General features: G+C 40.7%; 1 protein-coding gene across 7 annotated transcripts in view; it reads right to left on the reverse strand.

The window, feature by feature from the left end:
- The window catches only part of PITPNM3 (PITPNM family member 3), a 347,956-nt gene that overhangs the window by 27,635 nt on the left and 304,015 nt on the right, over nt 1–16,306 (reverse strand). For all 7 annotated transcript variants that reach the window (XM_074974515.1, XM_074974517.1, XM_074974516.1 and 4 more), the window contains 2 exons: nt 15,289–15,461; nt 8,285–8,455 (listed from right to left, as the gene is read on the reverse strand). In XM_074974515.1, coding sequence (XP_074830616.1) covers nt 8,285–8,455; nt 15,289–15,461 — 344 coding nt within the window. The remainder of the gene's footprint in view (nt 1–8,284; nt 8,456–15,288; nt 15,462–16,306) is intronic.

Here is a 16,306-nt window from a genome sequence, read left to right on the forward strand (position 1 = left end):
TTTACAGTACCAGCTGCAAAGTGTTAAAGCACAACTTGTAACCAGTTGGATGGGATGTACGGTAAGGGAGGAACACTGATCAAGAGCAGACAAGGTGGGCAGAACCTGCCTTGTTTTTCAATGGATATCACAAAACCCCTAGTGATATTGGCAAGAGTAGAAAAATGGGACTCGATCCAGAGAACAGAGCAATAGAAGCAGAATGGTCTATTGCAGAGGTTCTCAACCTATTTACCATGGCGGGCCGCATATGTGTTACGTGGGCTGTATCCACGCAATATATACACTATCTGTATGGCTGCAGCTTTGTGCTGATTGGGTCGCAAATGGCTCACGGGCTGCGGGTTGAGAACCACTGATCTATTGCAAAAGGGAACTTGACAGGGATTCAGGAGACCCGAGTTTTGTTCCTGTCTCTGACATGTTGTGACACCTTGGGCACATTACTTCTCCTCCCACTCTGTCTTGTCTATTCAGATTTTCTTTTACCATGTGTTTGTAGAGTCTCTAGCACGGTGGGGCCCTAATCTCATTATTGTCATAGAAATAACACTGACGTGCTGGGTTTGCCTTCCCACATCCGGGTGTCACCACCTTCCATTGCACTGAACAGCACAACTATTTCATCACATCACAGTCACACAGAGGGGAGTGCAATGGGGCCTGCCCATGCAGTCATGATAAGTCCCAGTTTTTAAGGCCATAATAAAACCTCCCTGTAAAAAAAAAATGCACCTGAAGCTTAAATTTTCTGTACATTATTGGAACTGCTGAAACTTGACAAAAACACGGCATAATGGGTTTCCTGTGAACACGCACTGAAGCCATTTGAGAGAGCCTGGCTTATTTTGATTTCAGCCCGAACATCTCAACTGGGAGAGACAGCAACTGAACCCTATTACAATTGAGCCAGGGAAAGCAATTAAAGTCTAGCGCCAAATAATGGAAGATGAGATTCGGAGAGAATATGCTGAATTGTGGTTTCCATGGGAACACACAGTGTTTTGAGTTTTCTCAAACCACTCTGAAAACCTTCTTACAAAAGAATCCTGCTAAAGCAGAAGGGCAGGACAATCTGTGTGTGGCTAAGGGAAGGCTAGAGAATGCTAAAAGATGAATAACTTCCTTGCTGTTACTGTCCCAGTAAGCCATCCTGGTGAACTGGCTATAAAGTGTGACTTCTAACAGAATGCCTCTATAAAAGGATCTCACAAGAAAACTACAAACATTACTTTATGCAGCGTAGCTGTAGCTGTGTTGGTCCCAGGACATTAGAGAAACAAGATGGATGAGATAATATCTTTACCACATAGGCACTTTAGGTGCCTAAGTCCAACAAAGTCCCTTTTTGGATCTAGCTGTAGACGTTTTAGGATAATAGTTGGATTTCGATAGGGATAGGAAGGCTTACTAGGCTTGATCTATCCACCTGCACTTGGGACGTAGTCCACTGGTGGAGGATATAGCAGATATCAGGGTAGATTTGATTTAATCATGGTTTTCTACATAAAAGTGTATTCTTGTTGGTTGTTATAACCTTAATACATATTCTTCATAGGTAGAGGAACTTCATTAAAATATTCCCAAACTGGGTCTCTTTTATGGCCTGCTGCCATTATAGGTTTTCTCTTCTCATGAGAGAATCGTATGGTAGATCTCAGATCAATGAAGGCTACACTCAGAAAGACCTTCAGACTTCTGGAATATGCTGCTCAAACAGTTTCACTTTTGTTTCTACCACCTGTCCCTCCCTTCTACATTTATCTCCAGACTTCTTCTCCATGTCCAGATCTATTCCGCCCCCAACAGTCTTTTGTTCATTGAACTTTTTGAAACTTTGCACTTTCAGAGAGAGGTAAGGGATTGACTCTGGGTACAGAAACGTGCAGAGGGACAATAGGGTTGAGGTCTGCTATTTCTCACTTCTATATATTATTTATTTAAAAACATTTTTGCTGTTAACTAGCATGTTATCTCTGGAAACACAAATCCACAGTTTGAGAACTGCAAAACTAAGCATCTCTGATGATATCTTCTAGACTGAGCACTGAGTCCCATTGGGTAGAAAGAAAGATTAACCTAAATAATCTATACAGAAGCCCCTGGAACCCCATAAAATTGGGTCCCTAATCCATGAGCTATTGGAACTCATTCACAAAACTTTTCTTAAACATTACATAAATATATTGTCTCATACCATAGAATTAGAATTTGTAATCCCTATTCCATGATGAGATATCTTTGAGCTATAATGTATCTTAATTAAAACAATCTTTAGATAGGTTTTTTCCTTAAAACGCATTTTATCCAAAAAATCTGATTTAAATAAAAAAAATCCGATTTCTTTGATTTTTTTTAAATCATTGATTTTTATCCACCCTAGCAGATATTAAACTGATTCTACATTTATTCTCCTACCTTTTTATATATCATGAATGTCATGTTTCCCTACCATTGTCCCATACATTTCAAGTATCTCCATTCCTTTTCTTACTGAAATTTCCCTTGATAAATCAACAGCCTAACAAGGTAATCACATCTACATTAGCAACTGTATTGGTAGTTGCAGTCAGGTGAGTAATCATCAAGAAAAGGAATAGTTCTCAAGGCTAGCCAAGTCCCTGTGATTGTCAAAAAATCATCTGACAAAGGTCAGTCTTGATCACAATTAAATGCAAGGAGACAACTTTGCTTTACTGAAACTCTTAACATAGAATCATAGAATAGAATATCAGGGTTGGAAGGGACCTCAGGAGGACCCCTCAAAGCAGGACCAATCCCCAATTTCTGCCCCAGATCCCTAAATGGCCCCCTCAAGGATTGAACTCACAACCCTGGGTTTAGCAGGCCAATGCTCAAACCACTGAGCTATCCCTCCCCCAATCTCTCTATGCATCCCAGTAGGGACCAGGTCACTAAAACATGTTCTTTGCATGCTGTTTGTGAAACAATGGTGGCTCACTGGACTAATAATAGACACTAGGAACAGATCAATGCGGGCAGAGATTTGATATGCACATAAGCGATGCCATAAATTAACATTGTAAAATGAATTGAATGACCCTTTGAGTGGACTTAGAGATGGATGCTGTTGCCTATTGAAGAGAACGGGAGATCATCTGCATAAACCTGGACCACTTTTCCTTTCATGTTATCTTAATCTAAATGGAAAAAATAAATCAAATCAATAGGTCTGAAAGCTTCAAGCTAAATCCTACACACAGTGCAGTGGGCATTAAGTCTTTATAGTCATCCAGTTAGGAAGAATTGGAAGGTAGCTATAGTAAACTCAGTTTTCACCATGTTCTCCAGCTTGATTCATCTACATCCTTCCTGTGAGTCACATCATGAAGTTCCTTTTCTGGTCACTTCAACTGGGTTTCCAGATTCATTACCTTTTCACATAAAGGCACCAGTTAAGAATGCTAAGCCCACCTACAGTAGAACTGTTCTCATTTTTAACTATGTTCCAACTCTTCTGAAACAGGATCTGAAGAAGAGTCTCTTTTCTAATAGGACTGGTTTCAGAGTAGCAGCCGTGTTAGTCTGTATTCGCAAAAAGAAAAGGAGGACTTGTGGCACTTTAGAGAACTAACAAATAATTTGTTATTCTCTAAGGTGCCACAAGTACTCCTTTTCTTTTTTCTAATATGAAGGATTATCAGGAAAGGGAGTTTTGGACAGCAGTATAAACATCATGAAATGCATGGGATTAGGCTTTTCCATAAGGGCCTTGAAATCTTTCAGTTTTAAGACTTGCACTTTACATAAAGGATATTGCAAGCTGGTCTGCCGCAGGAAGGAAAAATCCATGTAATCAACAGAACGAATCCCATCTTCATATAGCGCCTTTCATTCCAAAAGATGATGCCAAAGCACTTTTATTTTGTTTAAATTAAATGAGAGGATTTCATCCTCCATTGAAATACAGCTCACTTTGGGGTAAAACATGGCAACAGCTTAAGTCTACCTAGATTTAAAGCCAGGAGTTTAAGTTGGCATTTCCAATTATTCTGGGATTAACGCAAAAAGTTCCATGGAATCTGTTATAATCACCAGAGTTCAGAGAGACTGTTTTACAACTCATGCAACAGACAGCACCTCCAGCTGCACACTGGCCTTGTCAGAGCGTTCTGGGGTGTGGGGTCAGCATGATCCCAGAAAAAAGATCTGCTACTATGAAAGCAGCAACACCACACAGTGCAGCACCTGCAAGGTCTCCCTTTCAGGCCTTCACTGTCTGAATCTGTTTCGCTTGAAAGAGCAGATGGGACCACCACGAAAGACAGCAAGGCTGCACTAATGCAATATTCTGTATCTTTGCTACCAGTCCTAGGGAAGTATTCTATGGGCCAGATATTTAAAGGGATCCTGACCCGGTCTCCTTTATTGGAAGGCACAGGTCCTGCCATTTAGATGTCTAGATACCTGATTTGCTAGGACATTTATGTAGAAAGGTGCCTAAATGATAGCATTTGCAGACACTATTCAGGGTTGGTGCAGAAACATGCCTGTAAGAAGGAGTCTGCACTGAGAATCCGGCCCTATATATTAGCCTGGGAATAAGCACTGGTACTTTGGAGTTAGCACATACAGGCTGCAGCTACACTAGACAAATCCAGAGCAGCTTCCAGGGAAGTGCAAAGGATCTTAAGAGAGATGAAGAAATAAATAAAAATGAAGAGAGATGCGCCTTTGAAAAGGGAACTGGATGGGTGAGACAATATTAAACAGCAACTCAAACTACTTGGAGTCTTCTGCAGTAAGTAGTGAAATAAAGCCAACTGCTCACAGTGGGGAAGTGTCTGCAGCAGAACCGATAGTCATTGAAAGGCCTCTCAGTCAGGCTGCTGCATAATTCATAATCTTGCCCACTGAGCATAGGAATGCTTTACAAAACGTAGATCCAATTCGTGTTCCGTTTTATACCGGAGAGAGACAACAGTTGGATAACACAGACTGCCAAAAACCCAAGCAAACACATCACACATATCCTAGGAAGCACATACAATAGACTTTAAAAAATTTCTGAGGCACACAGAGAACGATCTGGAAAAAAGGGGGTAAACGCTGAGGTGGCAAAATGTGCAGATGGTACAAAACTACTCGAGATAGTTAAGGCCCAGGCAGACTGCGAAGAGCTACAAAAGGATCTCACAAAACTGGGTGACTGGGCAACTGAGTGGCAGATAAAATTCAATGTTGATAAATGAAAAGTAATGTACATTGGAAAACATAATCCCAACTATACATATAAAATGATGGGGTCTAAATTAGCTGTTCTCTCTCAAGAAAAAGATCTGGGAGTCATTGTGGATACTTCTCTGAAAACATCCACTCCATGTGCAGCGGCAGTCAAAAAAGCAAACAGAATGTTGGGAATCCTTAAGAAAGGGATTGAAAATACGATAGAAAATATCATATTGCCTCTATATAAATCCATGTACGCCCACACCTTGAATTGTGTGTGCAGATGGATCGCCCCATCTCAAAAAAGCTATACTGGACTTGGAAAAGGTTCAGAAAAGAGCAACAAAAATGATTAGGGGTATGGAACGGCTTCCGTATGAGGAGAGATTAATAAGGCTGGGACTTTTCAGCTTGGAAAAGAGATGACTAAGGGAGGATATGATTGAGGTCTATAAAATCATGACTGGTGTGAAGAAGGTGTTATTTACTCCTCATAACACAAAAAATAGGGGTCACCAAATGAAATTAATAGGCAGGAGGTTTAAAACAAACAAAAGGAAGTATTTTTTTACACAACGTGCAGTATATCTGTGGAATTCCTTGCCTGAGGATGTTGTGAAGGCCAAGACTATAACAGGGTTCAAAAAAGAAATAGGTAAGTTCATGGAGGATAGGTCCATCAGTGGCTATTAGCCAGAATGGGCAGGGATGATGTTCCTAGCCTCTGTTTGCCAGAAGCTGGGAATGGGCGACAGGGGATGGATCACTTGATGATCACCTGTTCTGTTCATTCCCTCTGGGGCACCTGGCATTGGCCACTGTCAGAAGACAGGATACTGGGCTAGGCGGACCTTTGGTCTAACCCAGTATGGCCATTCTTATGTCCTTAGAGGAGCATGATGGGATATATGATTTCATGCCATTCAAGGGGATATATGTTCCCTAGCTTTGGGATTGCCAATGATTGTCTAAGGACAGAGCAGAACCATGGAAGGACGATCTACTATAGAGAAATTAATTTCTACATGCAAAGTATTTGGGAATCTGCTTTTTGTTTTAAACACTTTGACCAGCTCTATACCTGACCTTTGCTATCTTATTTCCATCTGACCAGCATAGTTAGGGGATTGAATAAAAATACACAATAGAGTCATGGTGGATGGACCTCAATTATTAGTCTTGTTCCAAGTGGTAAAATTATTCCATTTGGTTTCTTGTTATAATTCCTTTATCCCTGACTACACTTATGTAGGCATCATTTAACTGTAATGAAAAACATGGCCCAGTTTGACCTTGTTGGGGAAAAGAAATCTATAATTTCAAATGAAAAAACCCTGTCGTGGTTTAACTGAGTTTCTCCATGAAATTACTGAAAATGGACATTAAGCAGTTTGTCAAAGCTACATATTAAGTAATGTTAAGAGAATCAGTATTTTAGCTACTATAAAAAGGTTGACATTAAATCTAGTAACACTTGACTGATACTAGATTTAAGCATTAACCTCTGTGTTATCCATTTAAGTCATTGTGTACATTAAATAACTAATAATGGATAAATGGTAGTGCCCTGTATTAGTACTGTTATTTTGGGTTAATGGATGGAACTCAGTTCATCTGAAGTTCTGTTAAACATATGATTGTTTTCATTGTGAAATGGCATAATTTCAGATTTGCTGTAGCTTCTTAAACATGAAGTTAATCAGCATCAAATCTACCACAGTTTATTTACACGTTGGGCCCAGCACATGGTTTAGCAAACAAGACTGATGTTGGATTTATAGCTATGTTACTGAATGAGGAAAACAGGTTTGCACTGATTTGTGTTCTCATGAATCCAACAGATACAAAACTCTGCCATTTCATTCCTTTACCTTCTGAGTCGCAAATGGCTTTTGAAATATCCTGCTGAGGCTTGAATTTATGTCTGGGGATTTGTAACCAAAAAAAAAAAAAAAAAAAGGAGAATAAATTGTGGGCAATTAATAGAGATTTTGCATCATGTTATCAGTTAGAATGCTTCATCTCTGTGTGACTTTTTCCAACCTTATTTTCCATATAAAATTTTTACAAAGTAAAATATGGCACAATCCCTGCTCTCCACTTTTATTTTCCTCTGGATTCAGACACACAGACACAGGAGATGCATTCTATCCACCCTGGCTAGATCATGGCAAGCTATCTAGGAAAAGAGCAATTGCACAAATTTACACTTTTTTTTTTTTTTTTTTTTTTTTTTTTTTGGTTTAGAGAAGAGATGGAAAATAGACAATCTCTTAGGAGGTATGTGGGATGAGTCAGCTACAAATAATATAGCACAATGACATCTGAAATACCCATGTACATTTAGGTAAGTGTTTACTGGAAATGTACTTAACTGTTCTACCGACATAGGATTAGTGTTTTTAAAAAGGATTTTGCTCTGTTTTCTGTAGCCAACCTAACTATTTTATAAAACTGGCTTTGGAGGACTCTTTCATAGTAAACGAGGCATTGTTCACATGCTATAAGTGAACCTAGGTGTTAATTCACACCACATTCCTCCTACGATGAACCTGAATCTCTGTTATATTTACTGTAGCCATGAGAGTTAGAGAGGAGGTCTGGTCAAAAACATTCAGTCCAAATATTTTCCCTGATGCAAAATTGGGTTTTTAACAAAAAGAAACAAAAACTGTTGCATCTACTCAAAAATTGATTTTTTTCATCAAAACCCCCAAAATGTTTAGTTTTAGTATTTTTTTTCATTTTTTGTCAGCACTTTCCACACTATTAGAAATATTGAAGTAGGCAGACACCTAAGTTGCCGTAAGAGTACATGAAAGAGGGGGCTGTGAAGTGGCACAAAGACCGCAGAAAAGCATACATTTAGGAACCTTATGTCTTTCATTGCGTCCCTTTGGGCTTATAACTACAGAGTAAAGCAATACCCCGCCTGCCCTAAAGTTATCTGACTATCAGTATGCTGGTTGTATCGGTATCTAAAATCCTCTTGAACAGCGTAGCTGAAGAGCTCAAGAGATTAATGGGTGGAATCTCAAGAGATTAATTAGGAGCAGTGAAATCCAAGCAATACAATATGAAATCTTTATCATACCTAACTGGTGTGATCGTCCATCTCCCAGTGGAAATCTCTGGTACCTTGGGACGTTAAATGGAGGCAAGAGGTGGAATTTTTTCTCCAACAATGGCTCAAGCCTGGAGGCAGAGGGATCAGCAGAGTGAAAGAAACTGTACACTTGGCTGCAAGCTGGACGGACTTGGCAAACTGGAATGAAACAGAGAGAGAGAGAGATCAGCATTGCATCTTTATGGGTTGCTCACGTATCTTTCGAGAGATCTAGGTGGGGGTGTGATTAAATATACAGTCCCTTCAACTTCTACAAACAAACAATAGCCCAAACTACACACACAGTCAAAAGGCCGGAGATTCTTCAACTACATTGTTTCATGCTTCTTTGGTGACGAAATGAGCTTTGCTGTGAGATAATTTTGCAAAGGGATAACAGTGAGAAATAGGCAACCTGCTGAGGCTAAGGCCAGCCTTTGAAATCAATGGAAGCCAGAAAGTCAATACAGTTTTAAAACCTTCTAAATATATTATCGAACATTGCACCTACAAAAGCATGAGGCATCCTCTGCTTGGAATATCTGAAGGCAAAACTATTTGATGGGAACATTAAATCAGGAGGATTGAAATGGAGATGAAAGCTGGAGTGGGTATGTGAAGCAAGGCAGCTTCAGAAGTCAATTTCTTGAAGTTAATGCATAAAATGAAACTGCACACATTAAAACAGGAGAGCATGGCTTGTAATATTTGCTAGAGAGAGGCAGCTAATGAGAAATTCAGACAGCAATTGTAAAGGGATGTTTGAAAATCACCCGCTCGCTCAGCTAATGAGGCACTCTTTCAATCTGATATACAGCACTGAGATAGAGACATCTCTTGTACTCAAATGGGTGATCATAGAAGGCTGCTGGGGTCTGTAAACCAGCAGGTGCAGTCACTTCCCAGCTAACCAAACTGTGTTTGGATCACTGTGAATCTCTTCAGTGTGAGCAGATCAATCCATTATGGGCTAATTATGCTAATAGACTTAGTATATTACAGCAGCACAAATATGTTACAACAGTCAATTCATTAACTGTAGGAGTAAAGAACTGATTAAAGTACTTATAAACAGATGTTTGGGAATATTATGCCTGCTCCCATTGAACTCCATATGAGCAGGATCAGTCCCTTAATGTTTTCCAAACTGCTGTGCAATATAATAATCTCTCAAATCTTTTCTATTACAGTTTATTACTGTTCTCTTGCACTGATCCTATAAAACTGATAACCTGCATGGTGCTTTTCTTTAAAGCTCAGTTGTTTGTGCAACATTATTCTTGATCATCATCTAAGTGCTGGTGTTGTAAACACCAATGGGGGGGCGGGAATTGTTTTGGGGCACTCTATCACCCATCATCTTTAATGTATGTATTGTCACAACACACTTGGGAGGTAGGAAGTGCCATTATCTCCATTGGATAGATGGGGAACTGAAGCATAGAGGCAAAGGCCCAGATCCTCAAAGGTATTCAGACCCTTAACTCCCTCAGTGACTTTCCCTAGGTCACACAAGGAGTCTGTAGTGGAGTAGGTACTTAAACCCAGGTCCCCAGATCCCAGGCTAGCATCCTGATCACTGGACCATCTCACCTCACCTCACCTTAATAATCAAGATGAAAGATTCCCACACTCCCCCTTCCTTCTGAAAGGATTCCCAATGAAACAGGGCAGTGGTTTTCAACCTTCTTTGAACTGTGACTCCATCTTACAGCAGAATATGGTTTCCCTCACCCCCCAGTCTGGGACACATCTTCCAGAAAAAGAATGAAATTAGGGCTGAGAAGCCGGCCCCATGTTTCAGAAATAGGCCTTAGGCTGCTTTTACCTGGAGGGGGAAACCCATATGCCAGACTGATTATTAACTTGAGAACTACTCTGACAGAATCCACTTAAACTCAATTACTCCGTGTTGCAGGGTTTTCTGATGGAGTTTGTCTTAGGAGCCCTCTCCTCAGGACAATAGGCTCAAATTAAAGAAGGAAATAAAAACAACACATGGGTTCATTGTCATTCTCCACAGTTTCATATGGTGACAGCTGACGTGTTCAGCCAGCCGCTGGATAAAACGTGATGTACTTTGGTTCAGGCACTGCACATTCCTCAGCCACGTGTGCTCTTTGGGAGAGGAATGGAAGAGTTAAGTTGGAAAACACTGAAGCTTGACAGGCTTTGTAAGCCCCCCTGCTGATATGTGGCTTTGAAAATCCATGCCATATAAGCTGCAAGTCTAATCGGCATTTAGGGCCAAATGATGGTACCAGTGAAGACAATGGCGCCGTGATCTGACCCTTCAAGAATCCCCATGACCATCAATATGATGGCACTGCCCCAGGCAGACTGTAGCAATAGCTTATGGTAATATTCACTTTATACGGGCAGGATGCTGTGCCAGGAACAGCAAGGCAGAATGTTCAGACATACTCAGTGGGCTCCCCATCAGTTCCCAGGGTAATGAGAAAATACATTTTTCAGTGTTCTTACCAAGAACGGGCTGTTAAAAATGATCACTCATGAAGGTTTCAGTTCACGAAGGTGTCTAAGGAAAAGCATGTCCGTTGTTAGGCATTGACCTCCCGGAGCTGGGGCCCAAGTGCTGAAACTACGTCTAAACTGCAAATAGCACCTATCAACTGTACTTCCTACATTAGACCACATTCAGTGTAAACCAGATTTCTGTTCAGTCAGGGCTAACCTGAATTAAACAGCCAAACCACGTGACCTCAAATTAGCTATCAAAGCATCGCCTTTCCAGTTAGCCTCTGTTTAGACAGATGCAGTTGACTGCAGCCCTAAAAGGCAGGCACATATTCAGCCTATGGGGTTGGGCATGCAAGTCAGGTAGGTGGCCACCATTCTATGGCTGCCTCTACATTTGGAATTCACAGAAATGGGTAGGCATCTACTTTACAGGTGAATCCACTGCATGGGCAGAAGCCAGCAGGCAATGGCCACTACTAACAAATTTGCCCCAGACAGGCATCTCCATGAGTGAGAGTGTTGGGTGCAAGGAGTAGTAGCTCATGGATTCATTGACAAATTTCTAAAATACAGTGTCGGCTTTAAGTTCACTCCTTTCTTTTAATGACCTCTCTAGTTCATCTGGAGGAAAAAACCCTATTCTCCTGAGTTGTATGTCATGGAGATGCAGATACTGTGCTCTGGGACTATCCTTCCCTCAATGTTTGATCAAGGTCTGGCAAGCTGGGATCTTTTCTGTCACTGTGAATTGCATTATGCATCACATTCCACATTCACTGACTCACTCTGGGGGTGGTGGAACATTTGTTTCATTCAGGTGGTTTCTTGTCATTAAATTAAAAGTCTTCTTTGGGGTCTTTCAGTCAAACTTTGGCCCTTCCCCGGGCCCACTTTGTGACGTGTCTGGTTTATGATCTGTGTCTAATGCCATGTTTCCCAGCTATGGGGAGACCAAAACCTGCTCTGATGTCTGCTGCATGTTGTTTATTCTAGCAGGAAGTTATCTGAGCATCAAACAATTGGGGGGTGGGAGGAGATAATCAGAGTGTTTGCTTAAGACACTCTTTCTCCCTTCCCATTAGCACCTGAATATGGGCTACTCATTAGCCTATCCGGTGTTTTATGTATTATTCATTGCATATCATTTGCCTATATTACTAAAATGTAACTGAATTTGTAACCTTATCTGACATGTTCTAGGTCTCTTTCCTCTGTCCATTTTTTATGCCCCCTGTGTGAACGTTTGAGGGCGTATAACTGGATTGTAAGGACTAATAAGTACTTACAAAATGGCTGCTGTGTTTCTATAATTGCCATTTTTGGGTCTTTTTTTAAAAAATTGTAGTTCTTTGAACATTTTCAAAGCTAAAACTCACTGCAAAGCTTTCACTGTTCTTAAGAGATTGTCTGGAGTGCTCCAAATAGAGGATCCAGTAGCAAACTATGCTAGTCCTTACTGAGTTTCTGGTCACTGGCATTATTTTGGGAAGACCATGAGATGTATCCATTTCAGCAGTTCTGTGGACTGAGATCCAAATACTTAACTAGCTAAAATAATTGGTCAGGTTTAGATGAAAAAAGTTACCCATAAAGCTCTGAGGCCAGGGTCTGCATGCTCAGAAGAGTGTGAGTGCTAGAGAATATCAAACTTTGGGAAAGCTTTGATGGACTAGAAAACCATGAATGAGGAACATAGAAGGTGGAAGAGTGTGAAATTGAGCTGTAAATGATTAGTGATTTATAGGACGAGAATTGCGACTAGACAACTGGAAGAGCAAAGAAAGAACTGCAGGAGAGGACATTAAAAATTGCCATGGAGTGTCAGGGGAATGTTGGATGAGGGGGAAAATAGAATACCCCTCGAAAGGACAGCAAAATATGGAACCTAGGTTCACTTTTTAGCTAGATTCCTACTACCACAGAAGAAAAATCAACATTCAAAGCTATGATGCCTAAGCATATGACAGATGTTATATATATTCTGTATGTCTACATTATACAGCAGCCCACTACACCATGCGGTCCTATTTGCAGCAGGAACCCACAATCCATTGGGCAAATTTTACTTTGCCTGTAGACTCATAAAACGTTTCATTTTAGTAATTAGTAAAAACACAAAATAAAACTTTACATCAAAAACAAAAGGACATCTAGCCTTATATTTCTCACGTTTTCTGCTCTCTACCTCTCATCTCAATGAGGAGTGACCGACTCCACCACCTTACTAACTTCAGTCATATGTATGACAGGAGCCTTCTGGTCACACATTTTCCTTTTGGCAGCACGATTCAATTTTTTTTCCCCCTTATGGAATTCTCCTAACCAGAACCTCCCTCTGAGGACTGACAACACTTCACGTTGCACATAGACTGCTCGTGCTGGAAATGTCTTTGAAATACTGGTCAGAAAGGTTGCTCTCAAAAGCAGCTCCCTGCAGGATATTTGAGGGAGGACGGAAGTGAGGGCTAATGGGAAGAAATAATGTGCAATAGTTCAGAATGCTGTTAATTTAGCAGCATGTTGCTGCTCAGTATCGTAGAGTGCCTGAAGCGATGAAGGTTGCACTCTTCCAGCATTGTACTCAGATAGTGAGGAGAGAAGGACTGAAGGCAAGAGAGATTAGAAGACTATGCCCCCGATCCAGAAAAGCATCTAAGCACCCGGTGTAGCCCCCCTGAAGACAATAGGACGACTCATGGGCTTCAAGTTAAGCAGCATCTTAAGTACATTGCTGGATTGGGCCTTCACCAATAAAAACTGGGGCATTGTAAGAGATTTGAAAGTACAAATATCAGATTGGTAGTAAACATGCAGGTTGCAATAGAAAGATCTTTGTGGTTTCTATATTTTGCTACTGCAATAGCTCGGTAGGTAGTAAGGGTGGCCAGAAAACAACTCCATTTCATGAAACATGGAGGTTTTGAAATTTGTTTTCATTCTGATGAAGAAAAAAACCAAGACCTTTGGAAAATTGTTGTGAAAAAAACACAAAAAGAGAAAGAGAGGGCGAGGCCCACCCCAGAGTAGCCAATAGCCGGATAGTCAAGGCACTGACTTGGAATGTAGCATGTGCTCTCTCTCTCTCTAAATTCCATCTTTCACCTGGGAAACTTTCCCAATGAAATTTTCATTTTAAATTACACATTACTGCAAAACATTTCGCTGTGGCTGAAACTACAGTTTTTGATGGCAAAAGGTTCAACTGGAAACTTTTTGAGCAGCTGTAATGGACAGTCAATAGGAGCTTCTTTTATGTATCTCAGCTATTTGTTGTAGGTTTAAACAAAACCAGAAATTAACCCTGAAGACCATCTAGCTATACATTCATCTACCACATATTACTGCATGTTCTCACATTTGTCACCTGCCACAGAGCTCGGACACATTATTTCCCACATCACAGCACAGAGGTGTTATAGTAACAGAACCTGGCACAGCATGAAGATTCAAAGGATACAACTTGTCTCTTAGGAGAATGGGGTGAGTCACCAGAAATAGTATAAATATCCCAGTGTGCATTAAAAAAAATTGTGGGGTTTTTTTTTTTTTTTTTTTTTACTTTACTGGGCATTAAGCCATCACTAAAGAGGAAAAAGAGGTTTGTGACTGTTAAAAAAAGACCCAGATTCATCCAAATGCCACCTGGAATAATGGGTACGAATCACATGGAAGTCTCTGGGCCAGATTCAGAGGTGATTTTTGGGGCACTTTTTCAGGGACTGTTCCTACAATTATACTTACGTACTTGCTTGTAGCAGTATGACATTGAAATGCGTAGCCAGCAGTGATGTGAGTTACACATGAGGTGTGAATGGGTCAGAAAACAGGTGTAAATGGTGTAGGACCCTAACACGCCCCAGTTGTACAAAATGAGTGCAGCTTACATGCCAAGAAAACAAAAACAGGTGTGTACACTCCAAAAAGCAAATCGAGAGGAGGGTGTAAGATTAAGCAAGGTGGCTACAATTTATACTTGCACCATTTCTCAGTACTTCTGGGCCCAGTCAGTTTGAGCCCACTTATACCAGGGGCTGAATTTGCTCCCCATGGAAAGCTAAAATGATGTTAGTTATATTTTAAAGCCACATTCTGCTTAGTTGCACTGGGTTCATTAAAATGACTCTGAATTTACATTGGTATATAGTAGAGCAGCATATGGACCATTGGTTACAAATACTGTATACCAAAACAGTGCAAGTTTCACTGCTTAAGATGGCATTTACATGAGGTTGCCAAGCCTCCAGGATTGTCCTGGGGTCTCCAGGAATTAAAAATTAATCTTTAATTTAAAATTATGTCATGTGATGAAACCTCCAGGAATACATCCAACCAAAATTGGCAACCCTACATTTACATCACTGCTGAATTGGGACCGTTAGCATGCTGGTCCATTACAGGTAGGAATTCATCAGCTGTCTCATCTCTAATTTTGCTTAACGGAACAGTGTGTACCTCTCTTTGCCCGTATTAGGCATTAAGCAGCCAGTATTCTAACCTCGAAGAGCACTTACCATCCAGTCCAGGCAGAACAGTACTCCTCATGGCCAGTACTAAACCAAGAGGTGATCCAAACAGGAAGAAATCTGAAACTTCAAATTCAAACCGTCCCAGGTTTACTTCCGAGAGACTGGAGCTGCTCATAGGAGGAAAGTCTGCATCGTTCTTCATAACACTCGCGTGGATACTGAACAAGGAAAATGGATTGACTTAACAACAATAAACCAGGGGTCCCTTTCCATCTTGCTGTGCAAAGGCTCTACTTCAAAGAGGGGCTGCTTAGAAAACTCCAGTCTTGGTCTGTAGGTCCAAACTTTCTGCTTTAATAATGAGACACTCATACAGCAGAGCCAAACCCTAACCATAATGGCTTCCCATTCTCTCTGTTACAGTCATCTGGAATATTTTATTTTCTGATGCAGATACATAATAAATTTGCTACCGTTAAAGATCAGTAATTCCCTGCAGTTAAAATACTTGGCATAGAAGACAGCTGTGTGGGCATTGTATGACTCAGGACTACTCCTCCCCCCCCCACCCCGAAAATAATAATTAAAGCAGGAATTCACTGAAAAAGTGTTTGCTGCAAATTGTAATGGACCCAAGTTGTGTAAGAATATGACTCAACAATGTCATTGTACATGAGAGTTTTTGGTGTTACAAGGATCTTCATGTCCATGAGGGTTTCTCTGACTTTTCACCCCCACTTTGCAGCTATCTACTTAATAATAAGCAGCAGTCTAGCTTCTCATCTGCACTGCAAAGTGATTTACAAACTTTATATTAACCCTCAAACCACCAACAGTTGAGGTTGGTAGGTATCATTATCCCTTTTTTAGAGAAAATGGATTCTCTACTGACTAGCATCTTACTTCACTATTCACGTCTGTGCAAAGCTGGTGTAAAATGCTTCCAAATCAGAATGGTGGTGTGCTAGGCCCAGAGAAGTGAAGAGTTTAATTTTAAGAGATGCAGGACGTTCTGACTTCCCATGAAGTTCTGGGTGCTTATCAACTTTTGAAAATCAGGCCT

The sequence above is a fragment of the Natator depressus genome, chromosome 17, assembly GCF_965152275.1.
Source record: "Natator depressus isolate rNatDep1 chromosome 17, rNatDep2.hap1, whole genome shotgun sequence".
Lineage (NCBI taxonomy): Eukaryota > Metazoa > Chordata > Testudines > Cheloniidae > Natator > Natator depressus.